This window comes from Haliotis rufescens, unplaced genomic scaffold (assembly GCF_023055435.1).
Source record: "Haliotis rufescens isolate VD_foot unplaced genomic scaffold, xgHalRufe1.0.p SCAF_76, whole genome shotgun sequence".
NCBI classification, from domain to species: domain Eukaryota; kingdom Metazoa; phylum Mollusca; class Gastropoda; order Lepetellida; family Haliotidae; genus Haliotis; species Haliotis rufescens.
In genome coordinates, this window is record NW_025964368.1 from 165,343 (window position 1) to 182,933 (window position 17,591).

General features: G+C 44.4%; 1 protein-coding gene across 1 annotated transcript in view; it reads left to right on the plus strand.

Annotated features, from left to right (window-relative positions):
* LOC124136091 overlaps positions 1 to 17,591 on the plus strand; it is a 40,683-nt gene that overhangs the window by 12,508 nt on the left and 10,584 nt on the right. The window contains exons 11-22 of the mRNA XM_048388677.1: positions 4,749 to 4,977; positions 5,658 to 5,861; positions 6,887 to 6,953; positions 8,462 to 8,634; positions 9,309 to 9,461; positions 10,558 to 10,668; positions 10,756 to 10,914; positions 11,973 to 12,179; positions 13,605 to 13,938; positions 14,529 to 14,707; positions 16,289 to 16,423; positions 17,255 to 17,371. Of these exons, the coding sequence (XP_048244634.1) occupies positions 4,749 to 4,977; positions 5,658 to 5,861; positions 6,887 to 6,953; positions 8,462 to 8,634; positions 9,309 to 9,461; positions 10,558 to 10,668; positions 10,756 to 10,914; positions 11,973 to 12,179; positions 13,605 to 13,938; positions 14,529 to 14,707; positions 16,289 to 16,423; positions 17,255 to 17,371 (2,068 nt within the window). The remainder of the gene's footprint in view (positions 1 to 4,748; positions 4,978 to 5,657; positions 5,862 to 6,886; positions 6,954 to 8,461; positions 8,635 to 9,308; positions 9,462 to 10,557; positions 10,669 to 10,755; positions 10,915 to 11,972; positions 12,180 to 13,604; positions 13,939 to 14,528; positions 14,708 to 16,288; positions 16,424 to 17,254; positions 17,372 to 17,591) is intronic.

The window sequence follows — 17,591 nt, forward strand, 5'->3', positions numbered from 1 at the left end:
CACCAGATATAGTGTCCAGCGTTTCAGGGAAGATTAGAATTCCTAATGACACCAAAGAGCCTCTTGTCCTCAAGAAGCATGAGCACTTTTGCCAGGTTCAACAAGTATTCACCATCCCAAACTCTGGGACCGAGATGGTCGATAGTCAATCAGAAAGCATTCCTCTCAGACAGTCCACTACTACATGCAAGGTCAATTGTTCAGAACAGGTACGCATTGACCCAGATAACCAGTTCACACCAGACACTCGCAACAGTTTCCACGCCCTCATAAAGGAGTACGATGATGTGTTTAATCCACATGTCCATGGATATAATGGAAAATCTGGCCCGTTCAAGGCAGTTGTCAACATGGGTCCTGTCCAACCCCCTCAACGCAAGGGACGAGTCCCACAATACTCACGTGACAAACTTGTAGAGTTGCAAGACAAATTCGATGAGCTTGAGGACATTGGTGTCTTCGTCAAGCCTGAAGATGTGGGGATATCAGTGGAATATTTAAATCCATCCTTCCTTGTCAAGAAGTCAAATGGTGGATTTCGTCTGGTTACAGCATTCACAGATGTGGGGCGGTATAGTAAACCACAACCATCACTCATGCCTGATGTTGATTCTACATTACGCCAGATAGCTGCATGGAAGTACATCATAACCACAGATTTGACAAATGCTTTTTACCAAATACCCCTGTCACGTGGATCAATGAAATATTGTGGTGTGGCCACTCCCTTCCGTGGAGTCCGTGTTTATGCCCGATCAGCCATGGGCATGCCGGGCTCTGAAACTGCGTTAGAAGAATTGATGTGTCGTGTGCTTGGGCACTTGCTCAAGGAAGGATCAGTGGCCAAGTTGGCAGATGACTTATATTGTGGAGGTAATACCGTAGACGAGCTTCTGAACAACTGGCGACGTGTTCTACAGGCCTTGCAATTCAATGGATTAAAGCTTTCAGCTGCCAAGACTACTGTCGGCCCTTCTAGTGTGACCATCTTAGGATGGATTTGGAAAAATGGCTCAATTCAAGCAAGTCCTCACAGAATTTCCACCCTCTCTAGTTGCACCCGTCCATCTACGGTCAAGGGTTTGAGGTCGTTTATTGGAGCCTACAAAGTGTTCGCCCGGGTAATACCAGGTTGTGCTGGACTATTGGGTCCATTGGACACTCTTCAAGCTGGACGTCCTTCAGCAGAGAGAATAGTTTGGTCAGAGGTACTTATCTGTGCCTTTGGAAATGCTCAATCTGCACTATCCTCACATAAAACCATTGTTCTTCCTCGAAAGGATGACCAGCTATGGATCGTTACAGATGGAGCAGTGAAAAACCATGGCATAGGTGCTACTCTCTACATTACAAGGAACAACAGTACTCTCCTCGCTGGTTTCTTCAGTGCCAAACTGCGCCAGCGTCAAATGACATGGCTACCGTGTGAAATAGAAGCACTATCTATAGCTGTTGCCACCAAGCACTTTAGTCCTTACCTTGTACAGTCAAGCCTACAAGCATGTATCCTGACTGACAGTAAACCATGTGTTCAAGCATATGAAAAGTTGTGTCGTGGAGAGTTTTCAGCAAGCCCCAGAGTGTCTACCTTTTTGTCGACAGTGAGTAGATACCAGGCCTCTGTTCGCCATCTCAGTGGTTCTGCAAATATTCCATCTGATTTTGCCAGTAGAAATGCATCCAAGTGTGACGAGCCCCTGTGTCAGATTTGCTCATTCATTCGTCAAACTGAGGACTGTACGGTACGTGGTACTTCTGTTCAGGACATCATGTCAGGGAAATCTAAACTGCCATACACCAACAGGAATGCATGGCTCGCCATCCAGTCAGAGTGTTCTGATCTCAGACGCACACATGCTCATCTCATACAGGGCACTCGCCCATCCAAGAAACAAACTGATGTTAAAGACGTAAAACGTTATCTACAGTCTGTGACCATCGCCAAAGATGGTGTGTTGGTGATTCAAAGAAATGAGCCCCTTGTTACCATCAGAGAGTGCATCGTCATTCCACGACAAGTCTTGGATGGATTACTGACTGCAATGCACATCCAGTTAAATCATCCTTCTGCCCACCAGTTGAAACTCGTTGTGAACCGCTACTTCTATGCTTTGGACATGGATCAAGCAATAACTAAAGTTTCAAGCGGATGTTATCACTGTACATCTCTTCAACAGGTTCCCCACACAGTTGTGGCTCAGTCATCTACTGATCCCCCAGAGATCATTGGAGCCGCGTTTGCTGCAGATGTAATAAAAAGAGAACGACAACTCATACTTGTGTTGAGAGAATGTGTCACATCTTTCACCTGTACATGTGCCATTGAAAATGAACAAAAGGGAACCCTACGTGAGGCTTTGATTCGCCTCAGTGTTGAGATGAGACCATTAGATGGACCCCCGGCGGTCATCAGAACTGACCCAGCTCCAGGATTTAAGGCCTTAGTTCAAGATGACCTCCGAAGTCAACGTCTTTGCATTGAAATTGGTCGAATAAAGAACAAGAACAAGAATCCCGTAGCCGAGCGAGCTATTCAAGAGCTGGAGCTGGAATTGTTAAAAATTGATCCTTTGGGGGGGTCGGTCACACCTATAACCCTAGCTATAGCCACTGCTCAACTAAATTCTCGCATCAGATCCAGAGGGTTATCCGCCAGGGAAATGTGGACACAAAGAGATCAATTTAACAACCACCAAATACCCGTTGGAGACAGAAAATTGATCCTTGACCAACATCACCGGCGAACTACCAATCACCTACACAGTGAGATGTCTAAAGCCCATATCCCAAGCCTGCCCACCCCTAACATCAGCATTGGTGACCTGGTATATCTACATGCAGATCGTAATAAATCACGGTCACGAGATCGATACCTTGTGGTTGTTAACGATGGTGAATGGTGCAACATTCAGAAGTTTGTGGGTTCCCAACTTCGAAGCACATCATATAGAGTAAAAAAATCAGAGTGCTTCAGAGTTCCATGTCAACATGAACGGTCAAGTGGACTTCCTCAGCAATATGTGTGCGATGAGTCTTCTGATGGTGAGATAGATACTGTTCCCCAAAGGACTGAACCACCTACCCTTCCCATCGTTCCCCCAGTGCTAAATGAACCATACCATGACCAAGACATTCTAGTCAACCCACCAGAACATCCTCCTCTTGATAATCAGGACTCCTTGCGTGAAAATGTTAGTGACAATGACATTGTGTATACAGATGACACTGATGATACCGTGTATTCAACTCCAGTCATTGCACAAAGGAGGTCAATCCGTGCACGGCGACCACCTCAACACCTCAATGACTATGTAACCGATTTCTAACATGTTTATGTTGCTATGTCCATCAACTGTGTCTGGATACCTTTTCGCATTTAGACTATAGTTATGGTGTCGTATCAGCTTATATCACGTGATGTCAAGGATATCTACATCAGGTTTTAAGTTTTATTGTGACCAGTTATTTTGGGTATTGTTTATGACAGTATGAGTCTTTAATAGTAACCCATATCAGGTAATGTGTTACAAAGAAAAAAGGAGGTTGCGCCAGTGTGGTTGGCGACCGTTGTTTATGTTTAGCGGCAGACTGCCTAGGTAGTGGGAGAGTTACCTCCCTTGGCTTGTGTCGTCTTCTCCTCACATGTTGTTTGACCATTACTGAGAAGTAAAGCTACAAGTATATTGGAATACCTGTGTTGGGTTGTGAATTGCGAGGGTCCAAGCTGGCGGTCGACACAATGTACCAAAATACATTTTTGAAAATTGCGAGGAGCCTCACAACATACGACTGGCGTTCAATAAGTTTTGCAACTTGGGCATTTGTGTTTACACAAACAATGTCAACTTGTGGCAGGTGTGACACCTGTCATAACATCAGGTTGACACGTGTCATAACAAGTTCCAGACACAACAATAAGTTAGATGTGATGGCTTCATTCACCTAAGGGTGGTCACAATCATGGGTTCTCTCAAACATGAACAACGCGCTGTAATAAAGTTCCTTACATGCTCCGGTTCACAAGTCGAGAATTGCACAGGCCGCCATATGTGAATGTGGATTCGAACAGTTAAATCACCCACCCTACAGCCCAGACTACCCCCAGTGACTATTTCCTGTTCCGGCAACTGAAATCTGCCCTACGTGGAAGACGCTTCCAGGATGACGAGGACTTAAAGGCTGCCACAGAGGCGTGGTTAGAGGGCCAATCTGCGGATTTCTATAAAGGTGGTATTAAAAGCTTGAAGGACAAATGGAATAAGTGTATTGAGGTGAATGGCGATTATATTGAAAAATATAAGTGCAAAAGATATTCTGCGACTTGGTCTTTTATTGAAGTTGCAAAACTTACTGAACGCCCCTCGTAGCTTAAAACTGTATGTCGACAAGCATCAATTGACGGGAAGGTCTTGTGAACCACGATGTCTTGCTCTAGAACTACCCGGTCCATCGCCGACACCCACTAGGGGTCTAAGGTTCCCCAATTCGCTGTTCAGAGTTGCGTCTCTTTGGCGAGCCAGAGACATATGGTCGTGGGGTCAAATCCCAGATGCGTCCTGATTATATTTCTAGGTCAGTCAGCACCATTCCCGTACTCTTGGGTTTCACCAAATTGGTAAACATCTGAGACCTGCATCCCACATCAAGCTGACACGGCGTGATATAACTGAAATACTGTTCAAAGCGGCGTTAAACCACTCGCTCACACTTACAAGAATGCGTCTCTATCCATATGCGTGGACCAACAGGTTGGAGCATACGAGGCCATGAACGCCGACTGTGAGGACGCTCTGGTTGTGGAGAACGTCCTGGAGACCAGGGAGGTTCTCTTCGTGGCCACTGGGAAAAACTATTCCAGGCATCAGAGGTCAGAGATCATATCCTCAAGTAACAAGGTCAAGGTGACATTGATGTCGTGTATGAGAATGTCCCGTGTATCGAGTCTGGCTGGGTTCAGGATCAAATTGTCTGTGTATGGTAAGTATTACAAAAGGCTGAAGTTAATATATTTCACAGGTTGCCAGTACATTTCCTATAACTATTCAGATGTTGTTCTTTGGTTGATTAGAATAATTTTATGTAAAATATCACCTAAATATTAACAAATTAATAACTCTATCTCGTATAAGGAAAGGAATTTATGGATGTCAAGGTCTGTATTATGGGGAACACAACGTTTCGGAGTACAGTAAACTACGGTTATAACGAACACGCTTATAACGAACTGACGGATATAACGAATTTACTTTTTGGTCCCGACTACTTGCTGTAGTCATGCTGTATATGTACATATAACGAACTACGGTTATAACGAACTAAAATTAGTAGTCCCTTTGAGTTCGTTATAACCGTAGTTTACTGTATATGCTTAATCCTTCATCAGGTGAATGATGAAGGAGTAATCACCTGATGAAGGGGTAAGCATATTCTCCGAAACGTTGTGTTCCCCATAATAATGAAGATGACATCCATAAACTCTCTTCCTTATGTGTATCACTTCCTAATACCTTTCAAAGACTTGAATCTTATATAACTCAGATAATCCATGCGTTGCAGAGAATCTCAGTTTGAAACCATGATTTGTACTGCTGTATGAAGTAAGCTGGTGACGAATTTGGAAAGGTTTCTGAAAATGTATTGGTCTCTTTCGTCTCCAGAGTGTAAGCCTGGTTTTCGAGCCTTTAACGGCCATTGCTACCTGTTCAAACAAGAACAAACTGGTTTGACCTGGTTCGAGGCCGAAGATAGATGTGTCGAACATGGCAGCCATCTTGTCAGCATCAACAGCGCTAGCGAGATGCAGTACATCCACACGGTGATAGTCATATCAGACACGGTCCGTCAGAAGGAGGCTTACGTAGGTAGGTGTCAGACACGATCCGTCAGAAGGAGGCTTACATAGGTAGTTGTCAGACACGGTCCGTCAGAAGGAGGCTTACATAGGTAGGTATCAGACACGGTCCGTCAGAAGGAGGCTTACATAGGTAGGTGTCAGACACGGTCCGTCAGAAGGAGGCTTACATAGGTAGGTGTCAGAAACGGTCCGTCAGAGAGAGGCTTACATAGGTAGGTGTCAGACACGGTCCGTCAGAAGGAGGCTTATAAAGGGTAGGTATCAGACACGGTCCGTCAGAAGGAGGCTTACATGGGTAGGTATCAGACACGGTCCGTCAAAAGGAGGCTTACGAATACTTTTTGGACCATATCCAAAGACATGTTAACGTGTTTTGGGCTTACCTCAGGTGCTTGATGAGAGGGAATTATTAGCCCTGAAACGTCGAAAAGTATTTATCCATAAATAATTAATGTCTCAAAGTTCTTCCAAATTCTTAATGCCTAATAACACAAGGACACCATTCATAACGTAATCTTTATTTATTTTTGAGAGCGTGGTCTTGAACATCTGTTGAATCCCCAAGATGTTCATTGTGATCTGGAGTCTTTAATTCAGGGACCCGTGAAGATTCCGGGGTAGAATAGGTCTTCAGCAACCCATGCTTGGCGTTAAAGGTGACTATGCGTGTCGTAAAAGAGGACCAACGGGATCGGGCGGTCAGGCTCGCTGACTTGGTTGATGCATGTCATTGATCCCAATTGCGTGGATCGATGCTCATGATAATAATAACTGGATTGTCTGGTCAAGACTCGATTATTTACAGACCGCCGTCATATAGCTGGAATATTGCTGAGTGCGGCGTTAAACAACAAACCAACCAACTATAATTCAGGAGTCCATTTTGTTCAGATACCGTTGCCATCTTACAAGAGATATCATAATCGCCAAACATCTACATGTACGTTACATCATAGAGGTGTTGGAAGACAAAGTGCATTTGCCGATATACAGAAACCATTAAAGATATTCCTTGATCATGCGTCTTCACAGGTTTGAGGAAGAGGAGTGCCAGAGAGTTTGAGTGGACAAGCGGTGAAGCTCTCACGTACACAGACTGGTAAGAGACGGCCTTATAAAGAATTAAAGAATGAGTGGGTTTTAACGTCCTTTGGCATATTATATCCGTTATGTCACGGCGTGTCAGCACGATATAACCGTTATTTCACGGCGTCTCAGCACAATACAACCGTTATTTCACGGCGTGTCAGCACAATACAACCGTTATTTCACGGCGTGTCAGCACAGTATATACGTTATTTCGCGGCGTGTCAGCACAGTATATACATTATTTCACGGCGTGTCAGCACAGTATATACATTATTTCACGGCGTGTCAGCACAGTATATACGTTATGTCATGGCGTGTCAGCACAATATAACCGTCATTTCACGGCGTGTCAGCGCAATATAACCGTCATTTCACGGCGTGTCAGCAAAATACAACCGTTATTTCAAGGCGTGTCAGCACAGTATATACGTTATTTCAAGGCGTGTCAGCACAGTATATACCTTATTTCACGGCGTGTTAGCACAGTATATACATTATTTCACGGCGTGTCAGCACAGTATATACATTATTTCACGGCGTGTCAGCACAGTATATACATTATTTCACGGCGTGTCAGCACAGTATATACCTTATTTCACGGCGTGTTAGCACAGTATATACATTATTTCACGGCGTGTCAGCACAGTATATACATTATTTCACGGCGTGTCAGCACAGTATATACATTATTTCACGGCGTGTCAGCACAGTATATACGTTATGTCATGGCGTGTCAGCACAATACAACCGTTATGTCACGGCGTGTCAGCGCAGTATATCAGTTACTTCAAGGCGTGTCAGCACAGTATAAACATTATTTCACGGCGTGTCAGCACAGTATATACCTTATTTCACGGCGTGTTAGCACAGTATATACATTATTTCACGGCGTGTCAGCACAGTATATACATTATTTCACGGCGTGTCAGCACAGTATATACATTATTTCACGGCGTGTCAGCACAGTATATACGTTATGTCATGGCGTGTCAGCACAATCGAACCGTTATGTCACGGCGTGTCAGCGCAGTATATCAGTTACTTCAAGGCGTGTCAGCACAGTATAAACATTATTTCACGGCGTGTCAGCACAGTATATCCGTTATGTCACGGTTTGTCAGCAACGTATATACGTTATTTCAAGGCGTGTCAGCAGAGTATATGCATTATTTCACGGCATGTCCGCTAACTTACTATGGGAGATAAGTCCCAAGTGTTTAAGGTCTCAGACGTATTCAACTTTGGAGAAATGAGCATGGTGCTCACAGACCAAGGATAATAATCAGGGCGGATCTTGGATTCGTATCAACGATCTAGGATTCTGGCACGCCAAAGGGACGCAACTTCTGCATAAGTATTTGCGGCGCCCTGGGTGGCAAGCTCCCCTAGCCAAAGAACCTGACAATTTACATCCAGTCATTAATCCTTCATTTCGCTCAGTTTCGACCCACGTTAGTTATTTTTGAGTTGCTTAATGGTAGGTAAAACTCCCAGGCTGAAATTCCGCTGTGCCTACAGGTACTTTGACCCCGAGTCCCAGGTGGCACAGCCGGACGGAGGAGACCGGGAGCTGTGTGTGATGTTGAGGATGACGGACGTGAGGAGGACGGCCATCTGGCATGACGTGGTGTGCGCTTTCGACAGGGTCCAGCAGTATGTGTGTGAGATGCCGCAGATCCAGGTGGACCCAGGTACCCGTGATAATTGATTACAGTAAAATGTATTGCTTCTCCGACGCCTGTTTTTAGCACTCGTATTGTCAAAGTCAAGCAGTCTGTTACGACCGCCTCCGTGGTCTAGTGATAGAGCGCCCGGCCGCGGCCGCGTCCGCGTCATACCAAAAGACGTCAAGAGGTGGTTCTTGTTGTTACCCTGCCTGGCGCTCGGTATTAAGGGGCTAAAACAAGGACTGGTCGGTTCGGAGACAGTGTACTGTGTGTGAGTGTGAGTGGTGTTTCTGTGGGCTTTCACTATAAAGTCGGTATCAGTCCGGACTACAGCAGCCACAAGCAGCCGCACACACGCACACACGCACACACACACGCACGCACACACACACAGACACACACACTCACGTTGCTTTACAAGTGCAATAATCGTGGACGCCACGTTAAACCCTATTTCACCTCACCCCACTAATTAACATATTGATTTACTATGTAGTTTTTTTACAGTTTATACAGATACTTTAGCTTACCCGAACTTTCAAATAACCGTTGAAACTGCAATTGACCGATCTTATCTGAAGCCACTAAATATAATTATTCCATATTTCAATGTCTTTAAACAAGTTTAAAGTCGATTCAGTCAACATTCCAAATGATTGTTATCATAATGATTATGATGACATTATAAAATCCTTCAGTTCCAGATGGAGACGTGCGTAACGTGAGCTTCAATGCGACTGCGCAGAGAACTGGGTACTACTTCCGGTGTGACAACAGCGAGTACATCTCCCGGACACTGTGGTGTGACGGACGCATGGACTGTACAGATGGCAGCGATGAACGTAACTGCGGTAATACGTTAAATGTACTTTGTAGTACTATATGGCTGTCAGAAAACCCTGTTAATCCACGGTACCCAATGCTGAGGCGGAGGGGGAGACAGTGAGAGAGGGAGGAAGAGAGAGTGAGATGGAGGAAGAGACAGTGAGAGAGGGAGGAAGAGAGATATGGAGGAGGAGACAGTGAGAGAGGGAGGAAGAAAGAGATGAACGAAGGGTGGAAGAGAGAGATGGAGGAAGAGAGGGGAGGAAGAGAGATATGGAGGAAGAGAGGGTGGGGAGGAAGAGAGTGATGAAGGAAGAATGAGAGAGGAAGAAAGAGGAGAGACAGTGAGAGTGATGGAGGAAGAGAGAGACGGAGTAAGAGGATAGAGACGGAGGAAGAGAGAGTGAGGGAAGAAGAGAGGTGGAGGAAGAGAGTGAGGGAGGAGGAGAGAGTAGTGGTGGAAGAGAGAGAGAGAGGGAGGAAGAGAGTGATGGAGGAGGAGATAGATGGAGAAAGAGAGAGGGGAGAAAGAGAGAGTAAGGGAGGAAGAGAGAGATGGGATGAAGAGAGATAGAGGAAGGGGGAAGGAAGATAGAGAGATGGAGAGAGAGAGAGCGATTGTCTGGTCCAGACTCAATTATCTACAGACCGCCGTCATATAGCTGGAACACTGCTGAGTGCGGCGTTAAAAAACAAACAAATAAACATTGTTTGTCTGTTCCAGGCCCAGTGCCTCGCACTTCGCTAGGATATAGGTGTAATATCATAAACCTAGGTATAGAACCATATTCGCTTACTCACACGTAACACAGTTCTCAAATGTACATGTAGTAATATAAAATCTCAACGCCAGAGAATAACCAGTCTCGATTATCCGACGAAACAGATTCCATGGGCGTGACCGGCAAAATAGAGGTGAACATTATAAGAATAGATCACTGAAAGTTAGTAATGACACCAGGATGAAGCACCCACCACACTCACAATTTGCTTTAAAAAATGTGTTTGTTGCCTGATACCGCAAAGCAGTACTCCTGCCATGTTTATACTGCAACAGGCTTCAATCTTGGACATTATCTGCATTGTGTGTTTTACATGTATTCATCTCTGATTCCATTTCAGACGTGTTCTGCCCATCGCGTTTTAAATGTGACAATGGCCGCTGTTTGGCCTTCACCTTGCTGTGTGACTACAGGGACGACTGCGGCGACCAATCAGATGAGAGACAATGTGGTAAGCAGCATAAAGCTAAATTTATTTATTTATTTTAATTGTTATTTTTTTATTCATTCATTCATTCATTCATAAGAAAAATATGATGGTGTGTTGTGATGATGTTTTTTACATGCTTGCGTCTTCTAGCGTCCTTGGCCTGCCGTGCTGACGAGTGGATGTGTGCCAGTGGTCAGTGCATCCCCCGGTCTGACCGCTGTGACCTCAACACCCAGTGTCAAGATGGTTCAGACGAGGACATGTGTGGTAACTATGGTGATGATCTTCCAAGCAGACAAAACCCTTTCTATAATCTTAAAGATAAGAATTCTGATAAAAGCAAAGTCCATTGTACGATTTCAACTACGTCATATGATATGTTTATGAAACACCGTCAAATACCAGATGTTCTTCCGAAAAGCGGAGCGTCTCCTGTGTCACCATGACAACCATCTCAAACATAGGCACAGACAAGAGTTCAATGGTACATATACATGTACAAGTCAGAAGAAGGAATGGCATGGGCCATCGGTTTGGTCATTGCTGCCTAAAATTTCGAAATGTCCTTAAAATTGGAAGAACAAGATAGATTGTACCTCAAAACACTGGAACTGCTGGAACACACGAATTAACCTCTAGTTAATGTACATACAGGAAATCATACGTATGATTTGGCTCGATACAGTAAACTACGGTTATAACGAACTCAAGGGGACCACTAATTTTAGTTCGTTATAACCGTAGTTCGTTATAAGCATATATACAGCATAACGATAGCAAATAGTCGGGACAAAAAAGTAGGTTCGTTATATCCGTCAATTCGTTATAAGCGTGTTCGTTATAAACGGAGTTTACTGTACATCGGGTGTAGAATAGGGAATTGTACAGGTTACCTTTATAATTTTTGTAAGGAGGGATGTTGTGTTCACATTTTGAATATACCTACCCTTTCATTGGGATATCAGTTTAAAATATACACATTAATGTCCATAAACGAAGTTATAAGTAGTAACTTTATCATAATATTATGTATTTTTGTACGTAATTCGGGTAGATGTACACAGCCCCGTGAAGCTTCGGGGTAGAATATGTCTTCAGCAACCCATGCTTGTCGTAAGAGGCAACTAACGGGATCGGGCGGTCAAGCTCGCTGACTTGGTTGATGCATGTCAGTGTATCCCAATTGCGTGGATCAATCACGGGCTTGTCTGGTCCAGACTCAATTATATTCAGACAGCCGTCTTATAGCTGGAATATTTCTGAGTGCGGCGTTAAACAACAAACAATCAAACAGCATTGTGATCTTCAATACACCCGTTTTGCAGATGTCTGCCCTGAGCCAGCGTTTCAGTGTTACGACGGTCTCTGCATCCACGAGGCCAATGTCTGTGACGGCCACATAGACTGTGGCGGGGTGTACAACGAGGACGAGGGGACGTCGTGTAGGATCCGGGCACATCCGTCCTGTGGGGCGTGGCACGCCCTTGGGGCACGGGATAACGGTGCCTACACCCTCACGGATGGGGATGGAGGTGTGTGTGAGATCAGAGAAGTTTCGCGGGCGGCGGGGTAGCCTAGTGGTTAAAGCGTCACGCCAAAGACCGATTCCCCACATGGGTACAATGTGTGAAGCCCATTTCTGGTGTCTCCCGCTGTGATAAAACCATACTCACTCACTCACTCACTCACTCACTGAGAGAAATGTCGCTTATGTCATAACAAATAATATCGCTAATAGAATTAGGTTCAGTATCCCGGAATATTTGCATTTAGTATTCCCTTTTAAGCAATTTTTAATGTGTGTGAGTCTGTGGGGATTGTATGGTCAATATGGCTGCTGACTATGGATAATACATGACAAGGTTGACCCTGAACAAATTTCAGTTGATAGTAGTTCATCGTATTCTCGTTGTAAATTTACATATATGTATACACCAGGAAATTAATTGAGCACCTCCTGTGTTTGTCGTCCAAAGTGTCGATACCGTTTGTTGGCAGAAATTCTGCCATCCGGGCATGTGGTGGCTACTCCCGCTACTGATTTGTAGGACTTGTCTGTATGAGATTACAACGAACGTTTTTGGACAGCAATAGTCATGTTTACCCGATCATACACCTTTCAAGATCCATAATTTTTTTGTTTCCGATTTTGACTCAATACAATACTGTCGAACTGTGGTACTAACGCATTTCACATTGTCATCATTATCTGCGTTTTCGTTAGTCAAGCCTCATCTTCCAGATGGCATTTATTTTCCAACATTTTTTCAGACTCTACGCGAGTGCTTTTTTAAAAATCATTTCCACGTATATACATGTTCTGACAATTGTACTATGGTTAGCCTCTAAGAGTGAGTGAGTTTGATTTTACGTCGCTTTTAGCAATATTCCAGCAATATCACGGCAGGGGACACCAGAAATGGGTTTCACACATCGTACCCATGTCGGGAATAGAACCCGGGTTTTCGGCGTGACGAGCGAACGCTTAACCACTAGGCTACCCGGCCGCCCTAGACTCTCAGAAGCATGGTAAATCTAAGCATTCTGTTATCACAAGGCTGCACCATTGTTAACTGAAGCCGTACTTTTCGTGTATTTCATGTTCAGTCAGGCTGAGTTATAGATTGTGTATGAACATGGCGCTGACAGTTGTGGGGAAAAGACGCTCGTCTGCCACGGCAGAATACGGGAATACTCCTAAGAAAACGCCCATTCTCATATTCTTGGACTGATTTTATAGCATCATAGGGGACGGCGGGTAGCTTAGTGGTTAAAGTGTTGGTTCGTCACGCTTAATGGCCGGTTCGATTCCACACATGGGTACAATTGAATATTCCTAGAAGCGGCATTAAACCAAACGCACTCACCAACACATTTAGGAATAATCAACACAGTTAGGAATAACTTAAAAATACGATCCAGTGATCTGTTTGTCCTCATGTGACTTGTTTCTGCAGGCACATTTCCCGTGGAGTGTATATTCGACCACAGCAGAGACAGGGTTGCCACTGTCATCCATCACGACCAAGAGGACGTGGTTGTCATGGATACAATTTCAGTCGCACAGCATCCCATCAACTACAACATCGCCATGGACAGCGTCATGTACGTGCTACAGGGGTCGCAGTCCTGTAGTCAACGGGTGGACGTAGACTGCCAGTATGTTTACAGAGCCATGTCCAACAGTATCTCCTGGCTCGACGTCAAGGGAGGCCGCCATCTTTTCCACAACTCTTCCAAACCCAACTGCAGCTGTGAACTTGAGTATGCTTGTGACATGGGACAAGAGAGGTGAGTGTTTTCTGCAAGGAGAGCTGGGTGTTGTGTTATAACCACGACCAAAAAGGACAGAAGGTATATAGTTATATCAAGGAATTCCGTCCGTCCTTCCGAGGACATTTTTGTGTGCGACATTTAACTTGAAAACTACTATAGATTCTTTTCAAATTTTTCACGTTTTCTACCTATTGGAGGGTTGAAGTGCGAAGTTGATTTCAATATTTGGATTTTCTGAAAATTTTACAGCTTTTTTTCATTTTTTACTTAGAATGCTTTTACTTAAACATAAGTGTGACCTATAACTACTGCATGGCTCAGACTCGATTATAACTACTCCCTCATATAGCTGGAATATTCCTGAATGCGGCGTTAAACATCGAACAAACCAAACCAACACAGGAAATTGAATTTTCCTACCATATTAAATAATGCGGTTTTATCCCTTTAAAACTAATAGTGGGAAGGGGTTGGCTTTGTTTGTGTTTTTCTCCTTTGTGTCTTTCTTGTTTTTTGTTTTTTTAAGGGGTGGGGTTGTCGTTTTTGGTTGGAGAGTGTTAAACAAAGAATGAATTATATGACGTTGACATGGTGACTCTCTCCAGGTGCTTTTGTGACGTCATAGTGCAACAAGCGTGGAACATGCTGCCCGACACGTCGCGACTTCACGACCACGGCGACATCGTCGACAAACAGCTCCTACCCATCAGCGGCATCAACATCAGCGTGGTGAACGAGTACGGCAGCATCCGCTTCACAGTGGGCCCGCTTGTGTGTGTGGAGAGTAGGTATTGTGCTGTGCTTATGTTTGTTTGTTTGTTTGTTGTTTAACGCCGCACTCAGCATCATTTCAGCTATATCACTTCCTACCCTGCCTTGTATTGGAGTTCTGACTTTGTACAACCAATTACATAATCACAGGATCCGTGAAGAGCCGGGGAGGAGTATTGGCAACCCATGCTTGCCGTAAAAGGCGACTTTGCTTGTCGTTAGAGTTGGTTGGTTGGTTTGTTGTTTAACGCCGCACTCAGCATCATTTCAGCTATATGACGGCAGTCTGTAAATAATCGAGTCTGGTCCAGACAATCCAGTGATTGACAGTAAGAGCATCGATCCACGCAATTGGGATACGATGGTATGCATCAACGGAGTCAGCAAGCCTAACCACCCGATCCCGTTAGTCGACTCTTACGACAAGCATAATCGCCTTTTACGGTAAGCATGGGTTGCCAATACTCTACCCCGGCTCTTCGCGGATCCTGTGATTATGTAATTGGTTGTACAGTCAGAAATCCAATACAGGGTAGGAAGTCTTTTTCTAGTAATGACCTCGCAAAGTGCACCTTGAGCACCTTGACTAAAAACATGAAAAGATTTGGAAAATATCTGTTGACGCCCAGTTGGGGGTACACATGCTCTGCAAGTCCTGCAATGGACCAAAACCTGCACGGCAGTTTAAGGAACCGGATGTCGATTTCGTTACGTGATTTTGATTTGACTATGCACAGACTCGTAACTCCAGCCCAAATTTGACTCCATGATTCCAGTTTAGTTCAGCAAGGGTGGAAACGGGACTTTTATAGTCAGTTAACTCCCTTCCCTGGGGAAGATGCCTTTCTGCGCATGCGTGAAGATCTGAGGACGCGTCAAGAGTAAGTCGTGTCAGGCAAACTTTCTCATCTTCCAGTCAGTGGCGAGGCTCCTATCTGTCTCGGTACATGTGAGCGAAGGCATCAGACCAGCATATCTGCTTTCTCGAAACCAAACATGTAATATAAAGCCACGCTATTATATTGTTGTTGATATTTTATTCAACGAGTCGATTCTGAACGCGAGGGCATCTACGCTCAAAAGGGTACTATCGAGGGTATATTTGATATAATCTGTGGTTTTTGTTTGCAAAGATCGCAATTTCCGAATCGAGGCGGTAAAGGAATGAAGCCACAGTGCATTGAGGTACGATTCGAAAAAAAGATGTCCAGTCAATATAATTAAATTCGACAACGATATATATATGACGAGATGTAGATCCCAGGTGTAGGAATACATAGTGTGGCGTGACATGAATCAAATGATTGTTTACTTTATGCACATTACTTGACACGCCCACAAAGTCTGTATCCAATCAACGGAGAGTAGGATCAAAACAAAGTTCATAGGACCTGTCAATCAAGACAAGAGGCGAGAAGGACGGCAACAGTCAGACTGTAACGAACCGGAACAAATATGTCCGGGAGAAGGCATGAGGACAATGGTTGACCAGTTCATCTGCAATGTTTGAATTTTGTGCTTTTGTTAATTCCATGTTGTTCTTGATTCTTGCTGGTTAAATTGTCCCATGATGTGATTCTCTTTGTCGTCTCAGAGAAGCACAACGCGACCACACAGATGATGTGTAAGTCTGGCATCACCGCCGACGTCGCCACTCGGTGTGTCCTGGACTACAATCAACACGGCGGAGTGGTTGGATGTCGTGATCTGACCCATCTGCTCGGCTGTGGTAGGTACATGTGCTGGAGTTAACACAATACCACAACCCTTGATCACAAAATCTCATAGAACTCTTGTCAAAGGAGGCTGGTGGTATTTCACAAGCAGAGCTTATGTACAAGATCACATGGCTTGTAAAACCTCACACAAAGACACATATAACATTATTATTATAAACGAATAAACTTTTTCTTGTGATGAAACATTCCAGTGTGACATTTTGATCACTATTGTGACCCTCCGGCGAACATCAAAATGTGTTAAAAGAATCAATGGTATCAAACATCAACCAACATGATGTTGGTTGGTTTGTTGTTTAACGCCGCACTCAGCAATTTGCCAGCTATATGACGGCGATCTGTAAATAATCGAGTCTGGACCAGACAATCCAGTGATTGATATCATGAGCATCGATCCACGCAATTGGGATCGATGACATGCATCAACCAAGTCAGCGAGCCTGACCACCCGATCCCGTTAGTCGCCTCTTACTACAAGCACAGTCGTACAGTTAATCGAAGTGAGAATATGCGGGGAATACCCACCTGTTCATAAAATCAACTTGTCCGACATTGCCGTTTCTATTCAGGGAGTCATCATTATTTGAATACGGGTAAATATTTTTAAAGCTTGTACATTTTATCATCACCCTCAAAGAGGTACATTATGTTAATATCTTATATAAGAAATTAACGACTCGTTGTCGTTGTTTATCGTACAATGCTAAGCAATTCCCACTTTTCCTTTATTTCTTAAATAGCCGGAGTTTACCTCGGGTTCAGTCGAGTGTTAGAATAATATGGTTGGGTATTATGCTTACATATCTTCGTGTCTGCTCCAGGCGAATTCGTGTGCCCAGTGAACTATATGAAGTGTCCAGACAGTTTCTGTCTGCCTCTGAGGCGAGTCTGTGACGGTCACCGTGACTGTCTAGATGGACGTGACGAGCAGCAGTGTGGTGAGTTGGAGTGAGTGAGTGAGTGAGTATGATTTTACACCGCTTTAGCCATATTCCAGTAAATATCACGGCGGGGGACACCAGAAACGGATTTCACACATGTAGGGTATCGAACCCTGGTCTTTGGCGTGACGAGTGAACGCTTTATTCACAAGGCTACCCCACCGCCCATTGAGTTGGACATCAACAAGGTCGTCTTACAAAATGTTAACAGAACACT